Here is a 24915-nt window from a genome sequence, read left to right as displayed (position 1 = left end):
ATGAACAGCAGAAAGAGGGGGAAGTCAAGTTTTGAAATGTTAAAATGATTGTAAAATTACTGGAATGTATAAAACTGAAAATCATAAGCTATAAAGAAGGGCAGGGCAGGGCAGTGAGAGATTCCTGTCAGCATTCACCTGCACACCCACCTTGCCAGCGGAAGCCTCCCAAGTGGGAGGGGGATTCTCTCCAGGGGCCCCCCATACACCCAGGCCCCGCTAGCGGAGTCAAGGGCAGCACCTCAAGATCCCAGGCTGGCACAGCACAGATGAGATGACTGTGAAACCATTCAGATATGAATTGTGCAGGGCGAACTGTAGAGTTGGAAGGGATCCCCAGGATCATCCAGTCCAACCCCTGCAAGGCAGAAAGATCCCATTGCCCCATCAGGATCAAACATGCCAACGTGGCCCTATCAGCGCCATGTTTTAACCAGCTGAGCTGACCAGGCTCATGAATGCATGCTCCCACAGAAAGAGTACCATAGATCACGTGCGAACTAGCCATGCATTGTCACCCCGCATGTGCACGCATGCCTAACGGGAGGGGGTGAGCCTGGGAGGCAGAGCAACAGCCATGGGAGCAGTGTGGCTCTTCCTTGCCCCTCTTCCTCCCGGTAAGCAGCAGTGATGCTGTCGCCATGTAAGTAGCAGCTAAGGCACCTCTTCTATCAAGCTCTTCTCTTCATTTTATAACATTTTTTGGCCCACCTTTCTCTGCAAGGAGTTCAGGGTGGCATACATGGTTCTTCTCATTTAATCCCCATAACAACCCTTTGAAGTAGGTGAGGCTAGACTCATTAAATTCACCCCTCCCTGCCACCCCCCTTCCTTGCCCCCCTCCCTCCCCTGGTGTGGTCTTCCAGAAGGCCGCTCCTGCCAGTGCCAAGTCTCCCGATGCCTGTTTTGGGGTGCCTCACTCTGGCACAACCAGCACAGGGGAGCAAAACTGGGGCAGTCAGTTCTGGGAACAGAGGCTGATTCGTGATGTCCCAATTAAAGCAGGGCATTTGAGGGGTTTGAAAGTGTGGCCCAAGGAAAAAGGCTTGAGAACCACTGTGCTCATTGTTGATCCTCAAGTTCTGTGCCTCTGCTAATAGTTCTTTATCTTTCAGTTGGGCTTGAGCTGGACAGTCCTTAAAATAGAGAACCACTTCAGCTAGAAGGCTGTCTTTCTGAAGGTAGCATTGGGCCAGCTGTGCGCTGCAAGAATCTGAATCAGAGAGTTGTGCAAATGTAAGCAGGACTTTGCAGCTTTACATTTCCCTGTAGATTAGAACATGTTGCTACGGTTACAGGTGGATGCGGTGAAATATTGTGTAGAACAATATGATGAAGTATGTTGAAAAAGGAGAAATCTAGGAACTCTCTTAAGGGAGGTTATCTTTCTCACTAGATATGGGTGTAAGACTATGATGGTGGTGCTCCTGTGTGTGTGAGGGGTTGTGGTGGTTAAAACAGAATAAGATAGCATTTAGGCAATTTCTGAGAGGCAGTTGCACAGATTTATTTTCACCATTTTATGCTTCAAAATTAGCTTTCCTTTTGACAGCTAATATCAGCTTTGTGAAGGTAATCTAGCAGACTGCTTTTCTTTTCTTTTATTCTGTCCAGAAATTTAAATATTAAACCCCAGAATATTCTCACAGATTCAACATGTTTTCCTGGGCAAATACAAAGAACTGAACTTGCATGATCTTCTGCACCGGAATCATGAATCTCTTTGAAATAAAGCCATTTGCTGAACCCAGGAGTTCAATACCTGGCACCCAGAAAAACTCATGGCATAAGGGAGTCGCACCCACAAACTAGTAACATTCCACGTCCTCACAGCCTAAGGAAAGCTGTTTATTGGCAGAACACACTGGACAGAAACTGAATAAACAGGGGGTTGAGGAGGTCTAAGAGCAGGCACCCCCAACCTTCGGCCCTCCAGATGTTTTGGACTACAATTCCCATCATCCCTGACAACTGGTCCTGTTAGCTAGGGATCATGGGAATTGTAGGCCAAAACATCTGGAGGGCTGCAGGTTGGGGATGCCTGTCTAAGAATAAAGTCTTGCTCCTGTTCATCATAATACTGGACAGATTACTACAGGGTGTTGAGAGGGGTTAATTTAACAATTAAGAGAGAAACAGGAGTCATAGCCTTGGCAGAAGTGTTTTCCCTTGGTGCCCCCACCATGTTGAAAAGTGTGTGCGTTTGGCTTCCGGTTTCCAGTTGCCTTAATGGCTCCCACAATAGCAGAGACCTTTAGTGAAGACAAACAAGGATGATTTGAGGGTAATTATACTTGAAAGCTCCCCCCAGGGCCTGGGGGGAGATCGTTTCGATACCTGCCTTTCGTTCTGACATGAGAGGTAGGGAGACGCTGAGTGCAAAAGCACTTCACTTCTTGGTAACCCTCCAATGCTGCCATTAAGAGCAGCAGTTCAAGATTAAGGACTGCCGAATCGAAACAGCTACAAGGTTGTACAGATTTAAATTGGAAGATGACTTCATTCGAGCAACAAGATGGTATGTTTGGGAGGGGGGAGCCAATCACTTCATTATAATTCCTTTGTTACATAAATGACTCGGCAACCCCCCCTCCCGAGAATGCCAAAGAAAATAAAGCAAGAAAGGAGATGGGAGTACAGATATGGATTATAATGAAAAACGGGACTGTGTGAGGAAAATATTAATATTTGGAATAATTATAAAAAGGGCTTGGAGCCTCTGCAGTTAATTTTTTTACTTGCCCCCTCATTGAGGGGAGAAGGGACTGGACCTTGAAGACTTGCCGGAGCTCTGGCAGGGCAACAGATCACTCTTCTATGAATAATTGTAATTAATTGCTTCAACTGGACGTGGAGGGGAGAACCAGGACATTGGGTGACTCCCTGCTTGAAATCGAAAGTGGAATTTCCAGCTGCATCAGAAGAGTTGAGAACAAAGAGAGAGACCTCTCCAGAGTAACTTCGAGTCAACACAGTCATAAGGCACAAAGGAGATCAGGAATAATTAATATAGACATAATATTTGATAAAGAATTAAAGGAACAATTGATGGAAATTAAAACCTCACACAGGAAGAAGAAAGGAGAAGTTCACTTGCAAATTTACAAATTATATGTGTTAATGCGAACTGAAGTTAATTATTGTAGCTGTGGTATAAGGGTTTTTATCAAGAATCGATTGTATTTGCTTTGAGCAATAATCTGGAGGTAGAATTAAAAGGACTCTGACCCTGAAGTACAGCACGTGGGAAGCCAGATCAGATTTATAATTGGCTATGTAATTGATTTGTACTTGAATTGGTATTGCGATTTAGTATTAATATAATAAGATGCATATTGGACTTTTGTAATTGAAAATTAATAAAAAATATTTAACAAAAATAAGAAAATACAATTTCTGCAAAACTTCCTAGCAAGCCCAAAGAGGCAGGCCCTGGTTAATAACAAATCCCACCATAGTTTTCCAACTCTGATTTTAAAAAGAAATAAATACTATTGAGCACTTTGCATTTTCAATTCACTTCAATCATTGTGGCATCCAGACTAGAGGACTCAAATGCATTTTGTTTCTGCTGCTCTACTCTTCAGCCTTTATTCCTATACACCATATAGGAATAAAAATAAAATAAACACCATAAAAATAAATATGAAATGGATAATATAACATAATAAAATGAGCACTACTTGCCATTGTGGATTGGCAAATCTGTTGGTTTCAGTTTCTTGTTTTTCAATCTTACATTCTGTTCTCAACAATTTCACATCAGTTTGCATTTAAAAAAAGATCCCCATAAAAATGTGTCAGCATTTTAGTGTGAATTTGTCCTAATGCACATATCTTTGTATGCAACATTGTCCAGTATGCACAGCGCTCTCTCATCATATAATGGGAATATCTCGTTCTCATTAATAGATGCATTTCTTATGCACACTTAACCTGGTAATATACGTCTGAACGTATTACATGACTGCAGAACTGCATTGCAAAATTAAGAGAATGTTGATTACTTACGGATGACTGTGGTCTTGCACTCTGTAGGAAACTGTGGCTTAAAAGCAGGTTCGCCTTTAAATGTGAACTGAATCAAATTTCTTCCCCCTGCTTACTAATGCATATGCCTGGCTAACAACCCCTGACGATAAAACATTTAAAAGGAGAAAGAAAAATAATACTCCAGCAACCAGCTGTCACCATAGTGGGCTCCACCATGTGCATGTCAGCCCAGGTGTATATGTGGGGCTATTTGATCAGTAGCAGTCACCAGGAGGAGGGCAGAACTTTCCTACCAACATGTCAAGTACAGGAGTTCCCTTCTCCCTTCTGGTAGCTCACCAATAAGAATTAACAAGCATTTGGTAGATTTATAGTCTTTTTATCACAGTATCATGTTGTGAGCAGACAGGCAACTCTCTGCAAGGATAGCAGATGCTCACTCTAATCCCTCCTCACTTCTGCAGCAAGATGTTCCTCCTCCTCTGCGCCTCCTTTGTTCTCTGACACGCTCGGACCTCCAAGTTCAGAGGGAGGGAGGGGTTCCCCCCCTCTCGACTGATGTATCGCCCAGCTGCTCCCTCCCTTCTGGTTGCCTAGCTCCTCTCTCAAAGCTGGGTAGCTCCTCTCTGAACTGTGCAGCTTCTGTCTCTGCTTCTGGAAATGCTGGGAATGGGGAGGGGTATTTCCCCTCCTCTTCTGTTAAGAGCTGATCTCCCTGTGATTGCATTCTCCAATCTTCCGATCCAGACCAGACCCTGACACAACAGTAACCATCACTGCAACTTACCAGCAGGGAGAAGCAATGAGGTCAGCATGGTGCATATGCACTGGCAGAGCCCGTCTAGCACCATCTAGTGCATTTTCACCACGCTAAACTCTCTGCTGTCTCCCCCCGCCCCGAGAAGTCACAGTGACACCACTGATTGGAGGTTAGGTTCCTGCTATCTGTGTGGTCATTTTGGGGGGGGGTCCTGGGTTTTGGGGCCCCACTTGAGCTGCACCACTGGCTCTAGTCACTTTAGCTTTTGCTTGGAAGAAGGTGCTTTAAGACATTTCTTGTCTCTTATTTATCAAAATCTGCTCCTGCTCCACTGTTTGGTTTCCCTTGGAAATTCAAGGGCCTGTCTTGATAACAAAGCACATCAATCCAGTGTTTATTTTCATGGTACTTGAACAGTTAATGCTTATTCTTGCATCTTCATTCCTGTATGCTAGTGTATCTTGAATTCTTCTGGTGCTTCTAGTGAAAATCTAAATCCTTCAACACATATTTGACATGCTGTCTTTTGGAAATAATTATTTCACAAGCAAGAAAGCTGGAAACAGGTCTTTAAAGAAAATTAAAATTATTGGACATGATCTTTGCAGGCGAGTAAACGTCGATCTCCAACTTCAAATACAATTTTCTGTACAAAAGCCACAGGATCTCATAGACCCCGGCAGGCTAGCTGGGACAAGGTGTGGCCTCTGTCAAGGTGTGCTCTTGAGAGAAATAGGTAGACAGTTCTTTCAGGGCTTTGTAACGATGAGAGATGGAGTTCTTCACTGACTTGGGTAATTCTGCATAGCTAAGGACAGAAAATGGAACATTATCAAGATAAACTGTAATAGTCCACCAATTCTGTAGCAGTTTTTTATTATTACTTTAAATTTGCACACCTCCCAGCCTAAAACACACACGCCTGAATTAGGAAGAATTATATTAGGCATGCAGCACTTCCCTTGCCCAAGGCAGCCAGATCACATGAGCACTAACCAGAATAGCCAATGGTTAAGAGATTATGGGAACTGCAGTTCATGCCATCTAGAGGACACCATGTTGGCTCTCATTGGAGATCTTGGAATTTCACTGCTGTCAAACTACTGTAATTTCCACTAGACTCCCCCTGACAGTAACTATACAGTAAGCCTATAACTTACACACATTTAACTTGGGCACATTCAGATTTATTTGTTTGGCTAAATAAATAAATAAATAAATAAATGGTGGGCATCTGGGGGAAAAGACTTGGGCAATCCCATCCATCATTGCACCCAATGTGTTTTGACTATACATGATTTTCATTTTAGACACAATCCTCACCACATAAGTTACAGGCTTACTGTGTCCACAAAGATTTCAGGGCAGAATTATGATTTCCTTGGGAAATAAACTGCATCTTCTGTAGAACTACAATGTACAAACTAACCAGAGTACAGTGGTACCTCGGGTTACATACGCTTCAGGTTACAGACTCTGCTAACCCAGAAATATTACCTCGGGTTAAGAACTTTGCTTCAGGATGAGAACAGAAATCGTGCTCTAGCGGCGCAGCGGCAGCAGGAGGCTCCATTAGCTAAAGTGGTGCTTCAGGTTAAGAACAGTTTCAGGTTAAGAACAGACCTCCAGAACAAATTAAGTACTTAACCCGAGGTACCACTGTATTATTAAAATGTGTATACCTCCCTTCATCTGAAGATCGCAGGACAGTTTACAACAGAAAAGTACAAAATGAGAATACAAAATATATAATAAAAGAAAAACAAACAAATAATTCCCTTCCCACATATACATTTAAAAAGCTATAGAGCTCTATGAACGCTTTTTGGATATTTTACATAACAAAGAGGCAAGTAGCAACTTACGTCTTATCATAACCTTCTGGCTGGAAGCATGGATCCCATCCGAAGTCTCTAGGTCCCCTTGGGTCAACTATATGTCCCTATAAGTAAGAGGGTTTTTTAAGAACTTGATTCCCATTCAGTGCCCGGCATAAAAATTAGTGATGTATAAGCCAGGCTCCAACTGTTGAGAATCCTGAAGATGCTTCAGAAACATGGAGGAAGAGGTGGAAGGCATCAAAGGAAAGGTACTCCCCCCCCCCTTTCTTTTAGTAGCTAGTTTCCCCCGTTCATGGATTTATACAAACATTTTACAACTGGCGGCTTTATTTTTGATCCCTTTCTGAATAACCCCCAACATGAAATTTGTCTTTTTCACAGGTTCCATACACTGGGTCAATGTTTTCATCTAGTTATCTACTATGATCCCAAGATCCCTTTCCTACTCCATCATTGCCAGCTCATATTCCATCAATGCAAAGTTTGCTCAGGACCATTTGGGTGAAGGAATTTGATAAAGGTTCTTTGAAAGTCCAAGTAAATAATGTTTTATCAAATCATCCCATCCACATGCTTGTCAATACTCTCAAAAAATTCTAAAGCAGAAGCCATTTTGATTCTACTTCAGCAAGACCTGTCCTACCATATTTGCTCAAGTCTAATGCACCATCGAATCTAATGCGCACTTCAATTTTCAGACCCTTGAAACCAAAAAATATATTTGCTGGCGAATGTTAATGAGCAAAAAGTGCACTCTTTATGAGTTTCAGCCAGCCAAGCAAGGGAGAGAGAGGCTCCACCCAGACTACACACCCCTCTCCTTCCCGACCGCCTGCTACCTGCGCTGTCTTTGGCTCCTCCTGCTCCTCCCGCCCCTCTCAGAGCTTGTGCAAGCAGAGGGAGCTGTTTTTTTAAAAAAAACACACCATACAAGCCCACACACACTTTTCTCCGCTCCCTGTTGGTCCACCCTCTGTATCAACATTCCAAAATGGAACAGTGCCGGAGCTGTCTTGGGCTCTGATTTGTCAGCCTGGCACTGCCAGTTGCAAACCAGGAGGCGGCGGCGTTGTAATCCAGGTCACCACTGCTATAATCCAGGTCACCACCGCTACCTCTTTTGGGGGGGCGGGAGGAAGCGGCTGGTTCTGATCTAATTCCTAACCCATTAACTGCAATGCACAACACAATGTCGAGGGATGCCTTTCCACTGCCTCCCTTGGATGAGGATGCAAGTTTAGAGAGAGGAAGAGAAAGGGAAGTAAGTGAAACCTTCTCTGCCTTATGGGGGGGGGGGATAGAAGAGAATTTTCTATAGAAAGGGGGGGGCACAGAGGGAAGCGATCCACAACAGCCTCTTACCCAGGGGATGGGACCCAAGGATGGGAAAGTAGCCAAGAAGTGGAAAAATTCGAAGTGTGTGAGAGTGAAAGGAGGAACAAAAAGAGTGTGAGAGGGAGAGAGGTGCCTGGGCATCCAGCCTCCCCACTCACTTCTTCCCCAACACATGATGGGTAATTATGAGGAGAAAGAAGAGGGGGAGGCAGGAGTGGCCATGGAAAAGGGCATTTCACAGCCCCACTCTCCCACCCCCACCCGGTGTGCGCTTTCTCCTCCTTGCTCCCTTGGTTTGAGGGCACCAAGGAGGGTGTGAGCCGGACCCCAAACATTTATGCAAATCCTAAAAATCACACACACAGAGATTATACCCCTGGAAATCCAGCATATGGCAAGCCTAACTAAACAGTCTTCCAGCCCTCGCTAGAACAGAGCTTGGACGCCCTCCTCCCTCAGCCCTCGTTGCTGATGGGAGACGGTGCTTGGATAATCTTGCTTGGCAGGCGTGCGCTGAGCGGTCACCACCCTCCTTCCCCCCCTTCTCAACCCAGCCCTTGAGGGCTTGGAGGATGCTGTTTACTGCCTTCCAGTCCTCGCTGGAACAGAGCTTGGATGCCTCCCCCCCCCCCCCAGCTGGATAGGCCCATACTGAGCGGTACTGCCACCCAGGGATGGGGCTTGGAGGAGAGTGTTCACGTGCGCAAGCCTGTTTGAATTAGGGTGCCTAATTTGGCCAATAAGGTGCATATTAGATTCGAGCAAATATGGTACTTTACCAAATCTCTGAAATAATTATATGTGATGCACTTGAACCAGCCATAGAAAGTATTACTACTGTTATACTGGCAAAACCTAGTTTGCTCAGAGCTTGGGTCCACCCTGCTCCATCATTAATCCAAAACCATCCCTGTAGCAAAATCTCTTATACATACCTGAGTCTGGCCTTTGAACAGCTTCACTGGGTCATCTGGATTTCCAGTGCTATAGGCAAAGGTGCAGAGAGCATAAGCAGATTTATCTTCAAATCCTGCTAACAGTTTGTACAGGCCTAGGCCAAAGAAAAAGGAATGTCAGATAATTTCTTCTGGGGAAAGTGTTGCCCAACAAGCAGATACTTACGTAGAAACCAAGAAAACATACACATTTGGAGCATGAACAAGTGTCCCACGCACATCCCATGAATCCTATCGTTACTATGAGAACTGTGCACTTTCCTACTGTAGGAAGGCAGGCTGCTCTTTGGGATTCAACAGTTCTGCACCCATCTCAGCACATATTGCTGCCTTGGTGGCAGTGTTATTATTTTGTAAGACTGTAAGACTGACATGGTCTTTTACACACTACTATACCAACGCTAAGGTTGCTGGAAGCTGTAGCCCTGTAAGGACTAAACAACAGTTCCCAGGATTCTTTTCTTTGGGGGGGGCGGGGGGGGCACTGTGCTTTAAATGTACAGTGTGTATGCAGCCAGAAAGAGCAGACAAGGAAAGGGTTAAACACCCTGTTGCCACTTCTCTGATCCTTGCTGCCCCCTCTTTAAGCAGCTTTTCCTGTTTTTTTTTTTTTAGAAAGGGGGTACCTTCATCAGCATTTAAGGTCCTGTTAACCATGGTCAGTTGTTTACCATTAACACGCTTAGCTGAATTATTTGACTCCTACCCACTTGTTCCAGGAAGAAACACATTACAATCCCTGGCTTGAATTCTGGAACTGTATGCCAAGGTAAATTCTACAGGAAAAGAAAAGCATGACTGCTTAAGAATGGAAAGCCAGGTATGGGACTGATGGCAGGGTCAGACTGCCATGGAAAGTGAGCTAGGTTGCTAGCAATAAGTCTGGTCACTACAGAGCATCACTATACATTGCAGAAAAAAACAGAAAATTTCAGGAGAGGTGCCTCATCACAGAAGGAAGTAGGATGAAATACCAAATTACCTTCTGGTTTCAGCTTCTCTAGGAACCATTTTCTGAAATGAAAATTCAGGTTCAAATAATCTTCATTATTTCACATAAATAAAAGAAACAGTGAAATAGTATTTGATAAGCATGGAAACCTAAATGTTTTATTTTCAATAAACATTTCAATTATTTATTTAAACCAAAGTGACTAACTGTTGGCCTTCCAGACTAAAAGTCCCATTGTCCTCAACTACTTTGCTGTCTGGGGCTGATGGGAGTTGAAGTCCAATGACACCTGGATGCCACAAATTTCTCACCCCAATGTGATACTGAGAAGCAAAGACAAAAAAAGGCAGAAGGTGGCCTCTGAGGAAAAGGGTAAGTGGTTTATGTTGTCCCACAGGTTAGCCAACTCTGATTTGATCACTATATAGGCTCAGTACAAGATTCCCAGAGTGACATACAATTTAAAATAATTTATTTTGTAACAACTGAAGTTTCTAGAAGTCTTCAACATCAGCCCCATACACAACACATTGCAGCAGACCATTAAAGAGGCTACCAGGGCATAGATTACTGTAATTTCCATTGCTTCTATTCATTTCAATTCTTTGTGAATTGTGCTAAATGGACGTGATCTACAGTATAAGTAAACACTAGTACAGCCAAAGAGGTTAAAGGCACTGCTTACCCCTCCTATTATCAGTTTGTTCTTGTTTGGGGTGCTTTTTGGCCCCACCAAGCAGGAAGAAAAAGAAAACCAATCAGGCTATAAATTTGCCATCCAAGTTCTTACTGAAATATAAGGGACGCTCTGGATTCATGGACTTTGAAGCAGCACAAACTCAGGACGAAAGGGAGAAACGAGCTAAGAGGAAGGCATGTTTGGCAAACCCTCATCATAATCAACTCTTGCCCAGAAACCTACGTCCCCACTGTGCAAGGATATGCGGATGCACAATAGCAGCACTCTACTTACGGACTTTTCAGGGTGCGAACGGCACCCCGAAACGGATCGCATTCGTAAGTAGAGGTACCCCTGTATTTGCTATGCTAGATCAAGTCAATGAAGACTGTTACGACAGGAGTAGCCAACACGGTGCTTTCCAGATGTTGTTTGATTACAACTCCCATCACCCCTGACCATTGCCCATGCTTCCTGGGGCTGATAGGAGTTATCTGGGTGACCAATCTAATCCATGTGTCAAAGAATATTGTTAAACACTTTTTGAAATTTTCCATTTATCAACTATACTCTGAATAAAAGCCTTAACTCTTACTTACATATACGGCCCTGGGAGTCCTCCAAGGGCTTTGAAACACAAACAAGTATCTTCGACAATAACTGGTCCTTGGATCTGTTGGTGAGAATACAGTGACAATTTAATTAATTAGACAGCAGAGTTCTCCCCCCAATATTGTAAAGGGGCTTTGTATCCAAAAGTAAACATAAATCATCTTCCCAAAGAACTTATAAATATCTAATAAATAATAATAATAATATGCAAATTTATTGCAAAAGACACAGCTATGCAGCTGCTACATGGAAATAACCAACATCCCCACTGTGTTAGGGACTCTGAGAGATTCACCTTCGTCAGGGGATAAGGTTGAGGACTCTGAAGTCGAAAGGAAGGGCATATGAGGGCAGATGCAGAAGTGTTTCCACCAAGCAAGCTGGGGGGGGGCAGTACCTTCCTGGCCTGGTAATGTGGCACTGCCATCCTTGGACTCTGAGGGCTCCATTGCAGAAGCCCCTGTGAGACCACAGGCTCCCCTGCTCTGTTGCAGTAAGAGGCTCCTGTAATGTGCTGGACCCCATTAATTGAAGATTACCCTTCCAGAGCAGTTGGAACTAATAGCCAAGATGTAGTTGCTGCTATGATATAGAGCTTGGTATCGGTTTGTTGCTGATACCGGCTTTCCTTGTCTCCTTGCAGAGTAGGAAATTTATGCAATTCAGAAATCCTTGTAAAAAGGCTTCAATACAAATGTGATCGAAGAACAAGTAAGTTGACTTTCATAATTAATCATTCCTGCATTGCGGGGGACCCCTTGGTGTCCCTTTCAACTCAGATTATTAAGAAGTAATCTGAACTGGAAATTCTGTTCATCCTGGGACTTGCCTACAGTATTTTTTGTGTGTGAATATGATCTTTGCATTCTCTTCTGCTGCCTCTATCCAGTATGAAGAACTCCAAGAGAATCTCTCCAAAATGACTAACTGAAACTTGCCCAAATTTAATAAGGTTCAAATAACATGTTCCGTAAATCTTACTATGTATGCATACTGTCAAGAAAGGAAGAACATACTGGGGCAACAAGAGAAAGTTCTCTGAATATATCAGTTTAATGAGCCCAATCCAGAGAGCCAAGCCTTCAGCGCATGCAACAAGAGCTTTTTGACTGACTTTCTAAATCTACAGTGGAAGAAAGTATTTCAGTTTTGTGTGGAAGAGCAACAGATATGGAAATTCAGTCAAAATCATTTATTTCAGTCCAGATGTGTGCAAAAATTTGAGATCAGGCTGCATGCTACAACCAACAAAACACTAATAATATTTTTAGAAAAAGAATAGAAAACAGGAAGCATATAAGTGCATTTTGAATTTTAAAAATGTAGAATTCATTAACACAGGATGTTGCAATGTTCATCAGCACAAACTGGTTTTAGATCCTAACTGAGAACAGGTCTGTTGGTGACTACTAACCACAACAGCCAAAATGAAAGCCTCCATATTACAATACATTTCATATTCCTTTATTTCTGGATGCTGAAGACAAGCACCAAAGGACTGAGGAAACTCAGAAACCCAACCAGCCTTTAAAGTTCCCATTCAAGGTATCTAGTTGGACACTTTCAGCAGGCAGGCTTACAACTAGACCACATTGATTTGATAACAGAATAATTATTATATTCCTAGCCATACATTGCTTTGTGTATCCATTATTCAGTTAATGAATTATATAATACAACTGATATACATAGCATTTTATAAACTCTAAGTGATTAGGTCTTTCTGCAGAGCATACAATCAGAATTCAGCACAAAGAACAGATAGTACGGGTAAGATGAGCATAAAGGGACCCCTGACCATTAGGTCTAGTCATGACCTACTCTGGAGTTGCGGCGCTCATCTCGCTTTATTGGCCGAGGGAGCCGGCGTACAGCTTCCAGGTCATGTGGCCAGCATGACTAAGCTGCTTCTGGCGAACCAGAGCAGCACATGGAAACGCAGTTTACCTTCCCGCCGGAGCGGTACCTATTTATCTACTTGTACTCTGACGTGCTTTTGAACTGCTAGGTTGGCAGGAGCAGGGACCGAGCAACGGGAGCTCACCCCATTGTGGGGATTCGAACCACCGACCTCCTGATTGGCAAGTCCTAGGCTCTGTGGTTTAACGCACCACCCGCGTCCCGAAGATGAGCATAATATGCATTTATTTCAGAAAGAGTTGTGTGTGGCAAATTTAGAGATGGTACATTTTGAACACACACTTAAAAATGTCTGGCTACTGAAACTAGATGCATTGGATGCAAACAAGCATTCTCTTTAACGACTCATAATGGCTTACAGAACTCCATTGAATATACTTCTCATGACAAACCCAGGTTGGCCACTGTACAATCAGTGAAATGGAACTGAATAATGTTAATGGGAACAGAATACTCTCTGAAAGGCAGGAAGATTGTAATAATTTTAAGTTTTTTCTGGCCTTAGATTTGTGCAATATTGCCCAAAAAGCTTTCAGAACTAGAGATCTAGAAGGGGGGAAAAGGACCTGCTTAGCTGCTTCCTGGCACTTCTGGATAGAAATGTCATCAGGTTCCCCTTGGTACTCAGGCACTGTAAAATGAAAAGGTTGCAGTTAGCATATTGCAGGAACACTCAAAAAGTACACAAAGATGTAGTGAGGTATGAACTTACAGTCTATTTTCTTTGCAACCAGCCTGTATGGAAAGGAGTCACCTAGGATCTGAATCACCTGCAAAGATGAAGAGCACAGTAATCAGACTCCAATACAATACTGATGTAAGGCTGCTTCCACAATGGACATATGCTGTTAAACAGCTATGCTTTGTTTACTCACTTTTTACATGGCAGCTGCTCAACTCCATAAACAATACACCCCCCTCTCATTCCCCCCCTCGTTCAGGTCCCCCCCCCATTCGAAAACCCAATTTGAAAACCCAATTCACTCAGTGTCACGGTTACAGTTATGATTTTTTGTTTTCCTTCAATTGATTTGTGGCATCTTGTTGATTTTTTTGAAACTTTATTCTAAAAAAATAAATTGATAAACATTTTTTAAAAATAAAAAACCCACTTTTTTTAAACTCAATGGAATAGTTGTGCTATTTCCCCAGATACAGGCAGCCTATCACACTGCCAGTCTGGCCAGTAATAGCATTCATAAACAGCAGAAGTCCATTCTTTTATTTTCTATTGTCTGTACCTCCTCTTTGGGGATTTATTTATTTTATTTATTAGTTTCATAATATGTAAAAAAAAAACCTCAAAGTGGTTTAAAACAGTAAAATCAAGGGGGGGAATGCAACTGTATTTTAAAATATACAAAAGTTAAATTACTAAAACTGATTAAAATCACCTCAACTTTCTAAGCATCTTGGCAGGCTTCTCTAAACAGGAATGTTTTCAGCAAGCACTGAAAAGAGTACAGTGGTACCTCGGGTTAAGAACTTAATTCGTTCTGGAGGTCCGTTCTTAACCTGAAGCACCACTTTAGCTAATGGGGCCTCCCATTAGCGCTGCCAGAGCACGATTTCTGTTCTCATCCTGAAGCAAAATTCTTAACCTGAGGTACCATTTCGGGGTTAGTGGAGTCTGTAACCTGAAGCGTATGTAACCTGAAGTGTATGTAACCCGAGGTACCACCGTACAGTGAAAGCATCTACTTTCAAAGAAGGCCAGATTTGATGAAGTGAACATGCGTATGGGTCGACTAAAGACACTGAGGTTTTTTTAAAATTTTACCCCAAAGCTTTTTTTAGGATTTTACCCCAGGACATATACTGCCACGGGGGCCAGATTAAATTGACCGGTGGGTCAGATTAGGCCCCCAAAACAGACTCTGGACATGCCTGACCTACTTGATCTCAACAGGCAAGGCGCTCCAAAGTGTAGGCATCACCACATTGAACGAATGAGTTCTTATCAATGCAGAAAAGGTCTTATGTGGCACCTGTAGCAGTGCCAATTCCGCCTTTTGAAGTGGTTGAGTGGACACAGGTGAGGTATGGCAATATCGTAGGTAAACTCAGATAAATTAGTCCCAATTTGTTAAGGGCTTTATATGCTTGAACGTCAGATAAGCAACCAGTGCAGAACTCTGACCAGGGTGTTAGTTACATGCTGACAAGGCCTCACTCCAGACAGCAATTGTGTTGCAGGGAATTTACCTTTTGTCATCTTATATTTCCAAATAGTGTTGCCTTTATATCAAATTCCCCTCCTCCCCTCTTCCACAGTTGGAGAGGGCTCAGGACTGGGTATACACCAGGAGTGCAGTAAGGAAAAACGGCCTCCCCCCAATACACAATGTCCTAATGAATATATTCATCTCACACACCACAAATGGGTGTCTCAATATCTCTGCCTTTCTCCTCCCCTTCTCTCTCAAACACACACACAGGAGTTGATCTCAGATTAAGCCCCACATTGGATGAAAGATTCCCGCATTTCAGGGGTTGGCTTAGATCAGAGGGTTTCAACCGTTTAGAGTCCATGACCCCCTTATAAAGTGTTCCCTCAGCCGCCGCCTCCTCTGAACCGCAGCTGCCACAGGCCTGGTCTCTGAGCCGCCGACCCCCCTCCAGGGAGAGGTGCTTCCTCCTCCCGCCTCCTGGGGGCTGGAAAGAGGAGGCCCCGAGCAGGGGGGGAGCGACCCCCCTCGGGTGTCTGGGGCGGAGCTCTTCTTTAGGAATGGAGAACATCGCCCCCACTTGCCAAGCCGCCTTTCTGAGGGCTGCCTCAGCGCCTGGCACCCAGCGCCCCCGCCCCCGGCCAGCCCCAGAGGCCCCTTCGCCCGCGGAGGCAGAGACGTGAGGGGGCATCCGAGGAGGGAAAGAGGGACAGAGGCCAGGGCTGCCAGCCGCACCCCGACCACAATTCAGGGCACCCCAGGGCGCCTCGGCACACTGGCTGGAACCCCCCCACTCGAGAGCCCTCGGGGCTCCGCCGGGCTGACGCCTCTCGCTCTCTGTCAGGCCGGAGAGCAATGGCGGCGGCGGCGCCTACACCACCTGCGCCTGGAAGCGTTTCCAGAACCCCCTCCCGCCGCTTCTCCCACCTCCTCCAGCTTCTTGGCATTGCCGGTGACGAAGACCACGCTCCTCGCCGCCATCGCGGCGCCTCCTCGGCTCGCCCGGCCAATCCCACAGTTGGGGCTCAACTGCCTCCTCCGCCCGCTCGAATTGGGCCAATGAGAGAGACGGTTATACGGCCGGTGACTGACGGTTGGTTGGTGGGGAGCAGTGACAGGCAACTCCGCCCGCATCCAATGAGCTTAGAGAACGGAGGGGGAGGAGCCGTGCGAGGAAGGCGCTTCCGGTGTCTCGTCCCGCCGCGCCGGCGCAGTTTGTGGCCCCCCCCCTCTCCTGGCCATGGCGGCGCTGCGGCTGCTTCCCGGGCGCGCGCGGGACTTCGCCTCGTCCGACTACTGGGAGCGCTTCTTTCGGGAGCGAGGCGGGCGCGCCTTCGAGTGGTACGGCGAGTGGCAGGACCTCCGGGCCTCCCTGGGACGGTACCTGCGGCCGCGGGACTCGGTGAGGCGAGGAGCGGGGCCCGAGGAACTCACTGCCTCTTGATACGCAGGCGCCTTCGCCGCGCTCTTTGCGTCCCCTGCTGAAAACATCAGTACTATTATGTATTGCATCTTCACCCGAAGATCTCAGGGTGGTTTTAATGAGTTGCAATTCCCCTCCCCGTGATTTTATGGTTTTTACCTTTCTGTAAATCACTTTGAAGTTTTATTGTTGCAATCAAGTAGTGTATTAATTTTATTAAATAAGTAAATAAAGGCGTGGAGGGACGGTTAAAATAAGTGCTTTAGAGGATATTATAGGGTTGTGAAAGGTTCAGAGAAGGGCCAACACAATGATGTTGCGTGTTGCAGTGTTTATAGCATGAAAGCAACACTTGCAGCTCTCTCCCCGCCCCATTTCCTCCAGTTATTGTGTGTAAGGAACATCCTGTATATGCTGCTGAATGAGAATAGTTGTCATGTTTTAATGCTTTCAAAGGGTATTTAAAACTCATTGCCATAAGAAAATGAGCAAATTGGCAGGAAAACTCAGCCCTCTGCCTCCTGTCTTTTTCATTTCAGTGGCCATTGTGTAGTGGAACTTGTTGGTGATTATCTCTTGTCTTTTCTTTTTTTTCTCTATTCTATTCTTCTGACTTCTACACAACCAGTTGTTTTATTTGGGGGTATTTTGTGGTACATAGCAACTGTAGTTCTGGTTGATAATCCTTCACATGTTCTTGTCTCTGAATTCATGAGACTTCTTGGAATGTCTGTTTTAAGAATCGATTTTGGTTTGCCCACAAGGCATGTGACATTCCTTATGTGTTTTCCCACCAGATTCTTGTGGCTGGCTGTGGGAACTCAGAACTGAGCGAGCAGCTCTACGATGAAGGGTTTCAAGATATCACCAATGTGGACATCAGTGAAGTGGTTATCAAGCAGATGCAGGAGCGCAGTGCTCACCTGAGGCCGAAGATGACTTACATGGTCATGGATGTGTTGCAAATGGATTTTCCTGATGAGCGCTTCCAAGTGGTACTGGACAAAGGCACCCTTGATGCCCTCCTGACCGATGGGGAAGAGACCACGTTGAGTAGGGCAGAAAGGATGTTTGCTGAAATTAGCCGTGTTCTGCAGTTTGGGGGCCGCTACCTCTGCGTAACCTTGGCCCAAGCACATGTATCGAAGATGGCCATCGAATATTTCTCCCGGGAAGGCTGGATGGTGCGAATACACCAAGTCTCTGGCGCCAAAGCAGGAACTTCAGAGGGGGAATTTGCCCTGCCCATTTTTGTCTATGTAATGACAAAGATGAGGCGTGTCCCAGGCTCAGCTTTATGCATCCTGGAGCTGTGTGCTGAAGCACAGGACAAGCCTGTCCGGTTCAAGAGCACTGAGCATCTGATTGAGGCAGTGAAAGAGAGGCAACACTACTCTCTGCTGCGGAGCCAGATCAATAAGAACCCCAGTTCAGGCACAGTCTCACTGGACCTTTGCAGCAAGGACACTGGCCGAGCCCGTTACACTTTGCATGTGGTGCACAGCCTGACTGTGAAAGCGTCTTTTGACAATAAATTTGCTATCTTCATTGGTAAGCTTTTATCTCCTTGGCTGGCCAAGGTTGGAAAGTTCAAGTTAAATCTAAACAATCCAAGAGTCTCAACTGAGTCTCCCTCCCACACTGCCAGTAATGTTTAAGAAGTGGATATGTTTTATTATTATTAAAGCAGCAGCACCAAATATACTGAAAAGCAATGTCTTAAGAACAGCAAATGGTCTGTTTACAGCATTATTTTTGCTCTTAGTGAATTTACAAACATTGGTTAAAAATCCCATGTATTTTTTTGTCCCCATAGTGTAGTTTCTCATTTTCTTACTTCCAAAGGAAAACAGCAGCAAGCCTGAATAGATTAAAAAAAGGGGGGTGGCTTTTACAACTGATTCTAGACATGTCTGCCTTTCCTGTTAAAGTGAAGTAAACAGCATCTGCTGCCAATTCATAGGAGTACAAACCGAGCCCGTAAAAGAATTGTCTTGAGGATATAGTCATGATGTCTGTACTATTAACATTCCATATTGGAGATGGAGTAGCAGTCTTTGACTTGCTTCAGCAAAGGCCACAGAAGATGTTGGAACGCTCCGACTTTGTTCACATACTTGGACAATTGTTTCTTCATCGTCTATATTTTCCATTTTGCCTCTCCCCAGTACCACAGGGCAGAGAAACTGAGTGGCTCTTTGGGACGGATGAGGGACGGAAGCAGTTGGCTACATGTGCGGGATTCTGGCGTCTAGTAACTGTGGCTTTGCACAGAGATCAACACTATGAAGGTATGGAAGCAATCCAGGCAGAACTGTCGGAAAAGGTGATGGAGCTGGCCCCACCTGGTCTCCCAGCCGGGCAGCAGGTAAACGTTGAGGAGCTGCTAGAATTAGAAATGATTTTTTCAAGGGCTGCAGAGAATGAAACTATGTTACATTTGCTGATTGCACAAGGCTTTTGCTTAATGTTCTCTTGATGCAGGAGATGACGGTATAGGAACTCCATTGGCCACTCCTGTAGGGAGGTGCTAGATGCCTTTCAACAGCAGCAGTCAAAGACTGCACACTTCAGCCACCCCCCCCCCTCTTTTTTTGCTGGAAATGAGTGTGTAGAGCTCTCCTAGCTACTGCTGCCAGATGTAGGAGCATTAGAAACATATCAACCACAATTTTGACTTGTATGTATGGGACTATTCAAGCAAGATAAACTAAATATGCTTTGCAAGATCAGGTGGATCTAGAATTCTTAGAATAAAATTAACATTTTGCCTAAGATCCAAGAAAGCAGATCACAGACAAAACTGAGGCAGGCAGGCCAGTGGCCCAACCCACTTTAAGGTAATTTCACATGTGATCTGTTTATTTGTCTGTTTCCATGCTTTTTGATAATGCCTTCTGTAAGGTGGTGGCAACCTCTGACCGTCTTCTCCTGCAGGTGCCTTTTCTGTCAGTGGGAGGTGACATTGGGATCCGCACCATCCAGCATCGTGGAACGAGCCCCCTTAGTGGGGAATATGTTATTGAGGATGTGAAAGGTGATGGTGCCCACTACTTCCGCCACCTTATCTTCCTCAGCAACAGGAATGTGGTGCAGTCAGAGGCGAGACTTTCATTCAGAGGTTCCCACAAAGGTGAAATGAGGTGTGGTGAAGATGAAATGGGGATGACCTTACTGCAAGGAAATGAGGCTTTGCCAAGTAACTGCCAACTATTGGCCTGTAAAAGGAGGTTGCTGGGAGGTGTGGGAAGCAGAATCACAGGGACTGGGCAAGTGTGGAAATAGCAAGTTGCGGCAAAAACATGCACAATCTGGAGTAAGTGTGTTTCAGTTCCAACAGAGGAGGCTTCCATTCCTCTGATTTTTGAGAGAACTAAACTATGAGTTGTGTGTGTGCATGAAAGCTTGTAAAATAAGAGGGGGTCATGTAGCACCTCCTCTCTGCATTGAGTATGTGCAGGCATCCACAGTTCCACTCACCTGTTCACTAGTTATGAGTGCTGCTTGAAAGGTATTCTGAGGGATTTTCCCATATCTGAGCTTTGGGCATGTGAGGACTGCTTTTCCCTCCAGACTGCCCATCTGTTCTTATTAAATGGCTTGAGGAATTTGCAGTAAGAATTAAATATTACAAACCTCTGTGAATAAATATGGATCCCTGCTGCTGCTGTCCTGTGCCCCATTGTGTGTCAAGATTGCATGAGTTCAGTTTTGGTGCATGAAGTCCTTTTATCTGACCCCTTAGCAGTATTAAGGGAGCCTCCTTTATGTATGTACTAAGGGCATAAGTAACAGTGGGGAGAATAAATCTTCTGGGTTAATGATTCTAAATAAGCACAACTCTTATTTACAGAACAGGAGCTAGACTGCATGGGTGTGTTTCCTGTCTGCAATCTACCTTTAGAAACCAAGTTACTCGACTCTAAATGATTCTTATGTATTAGGCCAAAAGGAGCTCTCTTGCTCGTACAAGGAAAAAAATGCTTTCCACACTCTTTGAAGGTAGAGAAGAGAATTGTAGAATTAACAAAGCCATCAGAAGAGGCTGTACTAAAAAAGAAGAGGAGGCTACTATGTGGAAGAAAAAAAAATATTGAGAGGGCTTAGATCTAGCAGAGCATTGATTCTTACTTCGTGCTCAGCTTGAATCTAGTGGGGGGGGCAGGGACATGCCAGGAGCTATTTGGAGTTGCAGTCTCCTGCCCCAAATGTTTTCAGTGATCACACCTTCTTCCCTACTATTTCTGCATGGCAGGAATAGGTTTGCCCGTTTAAGTTGTTGTTGTTCTGCTTTCAGGGAATAAGAAGCACAAAAAAAAGAAAAAAACAGCCTCCATTAACTCTTCTGAGCCTGCTGCTGTACCAGCCGGTCAGTCCATCGACAAAACCTATCTGTGTTGTGCTCACCATAGAGCCATGATTGCAGGATTGTGCCTGCTGAAAAATCCTGAGCACCTCCCAGGTAATTAGTAAGATCAACCTAATTTCCATTTTCACTTGTCATTTGGGCGAGAAGTTGTGTTTGTTAGAGAAATTTGTTAGCTGTTGCACAGCTGAAATGTAGCCTGCACAAAAAGCTTGAGGGAATCCTGCTGCTTCTCTACAGCCAGGCATTTTCAGATTGCTAGCAGTAATTTCACTGATCCATCGTCAATGCAGATTGTGAATAAGAAAACAAGAGTCTGGCACCCTAACCATTCCTGAAATCTTCCATAAATTTTCATTGGCTAGAGCCCACTTTGTTAGACTGGAATGAAAAGGAGATTGGGGACTGTTAGCAGGTATACATATATGAATAAGGGGGGGGGTGGAATTAAATTGATGGCGCCAAAAGGCAATAAAATGCACTGGGTAATGGCGTCACATTTCTCTGGGTACACAAGAGGTAGCCTTGTTTGCTAGTACAAATGAATACCACCACTTCTGAGAGACTGTTCAAAATGACTCCATGCAGATGCTGGCTTTATGCTTTAGCTTCCCATGAGATAAGATTGTTACTGCCAGTGTCTAAATCGTCCTCAAGGCCACAGTTCAAATCTGTTAAAGTCCATAATATGCCCTTCAAAATGTGCCAGTAGGAGCACAGCTTCCATTAAGTTCGCAGTTGTAATAGAGCCATAGGGGGTTTACATATGTATTGGGGTTTGGTTAGCACTGAGTAGGGTGATATGGAAGCCTCATATCTCACACCTTGTAACCGGCAGATGCGTCCTATCAGTTATGCCTGTTGATTCATGCCTGCTTGTGTGCTGATTGCAGAGGCCCTGATCCGTGTGCTGGTTATTGGCCTGGGTGGCGGCAGCCTGCCCCTCTTCATCCATGACTACTTCTTGCAGTCCTCTATTGATGTAGTGGAAATTGACCCAGCTATGTTGGAAGTGGCTACACGCTGGTTTGGCTTTTCACCTGAAGACAGGCTCAAAGTTCACATTGCAGATGGCTTAGTTTATGTTGACAGCCTTGCAGCAGAAGGTAACCATTTCCCATATAAGCCTGTGTAATCTGTTTGCCTTCCAGAGGCCAAGCGTTTCATGATTCTCCAAAGAATCTCTGTTGTACTCCTGCTTTTTTGTGTTGCCTGCATGTCAGAATTGACCCAAGGGGTTGGGGAGAGGGGTCTGCCCTGGTATATAACTCTTTTTATTTACTTCCATCTCCCCTTCTGCTTGAGAGATTGGTGGGATGGGGCCTTTTGGGGGCCATTCTGTGTCACAATATGGGGAAATGTGTATCAAATTTAGATTTTTTGTTGTTATTCAATATTTTCTCAGATTATTTGTACTCATTATGACTCAACACTGTATTTTGGATTGTCCTGGACCTGAATACAACCATTGGGAAAAGATGCTACACACACTCAGAGGAGAGAAAGGAAATAAGAATAGCTATGATTCTACTTTCAGCTGCCTCCAACTCCCAATTCCCTTGTTCCGTTTGGCAGTGGTTATGGTAGTGAGGGGTCAAAGAGAAGTAAATGCAAAAAAAACCCCTAAGGTAGAGTAGATTCTTTTGAGGGTACCCCAATGTCTAGGGCAGCCTTTTTCAGATGATGTTGTACTACAACTTCCCTCATTCCTGACTGCTTGCACTTCTCACAAGGGATGATGGGAGTTGTTGTCCAGCAAACACTGAGACCCTGGGTTGAAAAAGGCTGGTTTAGGGCATTGCACTTCACTGCACAATTTCTATGGCATTAATGCATGTCAGGACAGTGGTACCTCTGGTTGTGAACGCCTCTGGTTGCGCTTGCTGTGGGTTACGAGCTCTGGTAACCTGGAAGTAGCCGCTCCTGGTTGCAAACTTTGCCCCGGGATGCGAGCGGAAATCGCATGCCGGAGGGAGACACACTTTCGCTAATGGCACCTCAGGTTACAAGCAGGTTCCGGTTATGAACGGACCTCCGGAACGGTTTCTGTTCATTACCAGAGGTACCACTGCAGTAAGTGCATTCTTATGGAAACAAATGGGCTTCCTAGACCATCCTTTGCCAATAGTTGTGTTCACTGTTCAAAATATCTGGAGGACACTAGGTTTTGGAAGGCTGTACTAGACACCCTTGAGATGGATGGAAATTGTTTCCAAATACCTTGTTGCTAGATAACTGCTGTTTACATAGAGTCCTGTTGGTAAAAGACAGGTTGGTGTGGTCACACTGTTGGCTGTTTTAGTTTGACACCAGGGCACTTACATATCCAGACACTTGTTCTGCTTCACCCTATTTCTGTTGATCTCACAAAAACACACGCCTGTTTTTCTTCAGCTTCATCCTCTTATGATGCCATCATGTTTGATGTGGACAGCAAGGACTCTGCCTTGGGTATGAGCTGCCCACCCCCAGCCTTTGTGGAGAAGTCCTTCCTTCAGAAAGTGAGGACCCTTCTGAAGAAGGAAGGTGAGGGTCAATGGGCCTTAAGTGCCCTGGGGCAGATACCTGTCGTTTTCATTGTTTCTGGCTAAAAGCCATTACAGATTCATTCACAGATCCAGCAAGCCCATTAAAACCTGTTAAAAGAAATCCAGAGATATATATCCTTTTACAATAAGTCAAATTAATGAATTGCGTGCACAATCTACAGCATTGCCTTTTATACAGCTAGCACGAATACTTTTAGCGGCTTTAGCAAATAGGGCTGTTTTGTATGTGACAAGAAGATCACAGTCAGGTAACAGCAAACATATTTTCACTTCAGGATTCTGTCCCTGTAGCGGTGCCTGTTTATCTTGGTAGCTCAAATGCAATATGGTATTAAGATTTGGGGGATGATAACCTGAAAGACCTGGAAGTGTGGCAGAATAAGTTCCTAAGGTATCTACTCACACAAAATGCGCTTAGAACAATGGGAATTTTGTACACTGTACCACCCCACACAACCCCACCTTGCTACACCTGTCTTGGCCCCTTTTCTCACACCCAGAAGATAAAAACTTTTAAAAACAATCCTCCTTGTCTGCCAGCATTCAAACACCACCCTAGGCTATGGATCAACTACTCAACCTACCCCCACAAATCAATAAACCCCTCCCCCACCCCCTCCTACAAACAAATCTAAATGGATGCTCTGTGATCTCTGACCTCTGCTTTGTAATAATCAAAGTGTCTTATTCCTCTCTGCAGGCCTCTTCATTCTAAATTTGGTGTGTCGAGACACCCAGCTTCGAGATACTGTTCTGGCTACCCTAAGAGAGACTTTCCCTTTGCTCTATGTCCGGAGGATTGAGGGGGAGGTAAATGAAATCCTGTTCTGCCAGCAGCAGGCTAAACACAAGCTACCTCCTGCAGAGCTCCGAGACACAGCTCAGATTCTGGAGAAGGCCCTGCGACAACCTGGTCAAGCATGGGACACTACTTATGTCCTGGCAGATGTACTGGAAGCAGTAAAACTGGTGTGAAGAAGGATAATTCAGTCCCATATAGTACTTTCTGGAGAGAAGCAGCAGCCTACTGAGGTTTGAGAATAATGCTGCCCATCTGTTGCACTCCCACACTTGTACTGTGGAACGACTGTCCATCTATTCAAAGCATTGTAGGGATAAGGTGTTCCTAGACTGCCCTTGAAGGCTGCACAGGTAGCCCTTCTTCATGGAAACGGAGATGTTTAGGATACGTCCTATAAATGGTGCCAGGAGCACTTCTCAGGAGTAACTGCTTATCCTGGACGTTCCTGAAAATTGGGGTAATGAAAATTGCCTTTCTCATTCTGTATAGTTTTTAAAAAATCTGTGCAGATAAATCAGTCCCCTTTGCTTAAAATAAAATATCTTTCTATTGTGCAGTA

General features: G+C 44.7%; 2 protein-coding genes across 4 annotated transcripts; one reads left to right on the top strand and one right to left on the bottom strand.

Moving 5' to 3' along the window:
- Positions 1-1482: 1482 nt before the first annotated feature.
- ITPA (inosine triphosphatase) lies at positions 1483-16350 on the bottom strand (the record flags this gene model as incomplete). The annotated part of the gene is made up of 9 exons (XM_083446551.1): positions 1483-3432; positions 3964-5561; positions 6619-6695; positions 8865-8980; positions 9868-9899; positions 11116-11189; positions 13615-13679; positions 13761-13818; positions 16144-16350. 8 exons carry the CDS (start codon positions 16348-16350, stop codon positions 5438-5440), a joined length of 753 nt encoding a protein of 250 aa, XP_083302677.1. The 3' UTR covers positions 1483-3432; positions 3964-5437.
- METTL13 (methyltransferase 13, eEF1A N-terminus and K55) lies at positions 16339-24915 on the top strand. Of its 3 annotated transcripts, none has more exons than XM_083446517.1 (8): positions 16339-16618; positions 17437-18190; positions 18808-19007; positions 19577-19772; positions 20937-21101; positions 21899-22111; positions 23400-23531; positions 24255-24915. In XM_083446517.1, the coding sequence occupies exons 1-8, from the start codon at positions 16457-16459 to the stop codon at positions 24527-24529; spliced, it is 2097 nt and encodes a 698-aa protein (XP_083302643.1). In that variant the 5' UTR covers positions 16339-16456; the 3' UTR covers positions 24530-24915. The 3 variants fall into 3 exon arrangements, with proteins under 3 accessions (XP_083302643.1, XP_083302642.1, XP_083302644.1); XM_083446516.1 differs by having other exon boundaries at positions 19577-19838; XM_083446518.1 differs by having other exon boundaries at positions 16457-16557; positions 19577-19838.

This window comes from Podarcis tiliguerta (assembly GCF_965153285.1).
Source record: "Podarcis tiliguerta genome assembly, chromosome: 6".
Lineage (NCBI taxonomy): Eukaryota > Metazoa > Chordata > Lepidosauria > Squamata > Lacertidae > Podarcis > Podarcis tiliguerta.
The sequence above is the reverse complement of the archived record's forward strand: the minus strand, read 5'-3'. Positions and strand labels throughout refer to the sequence as shown.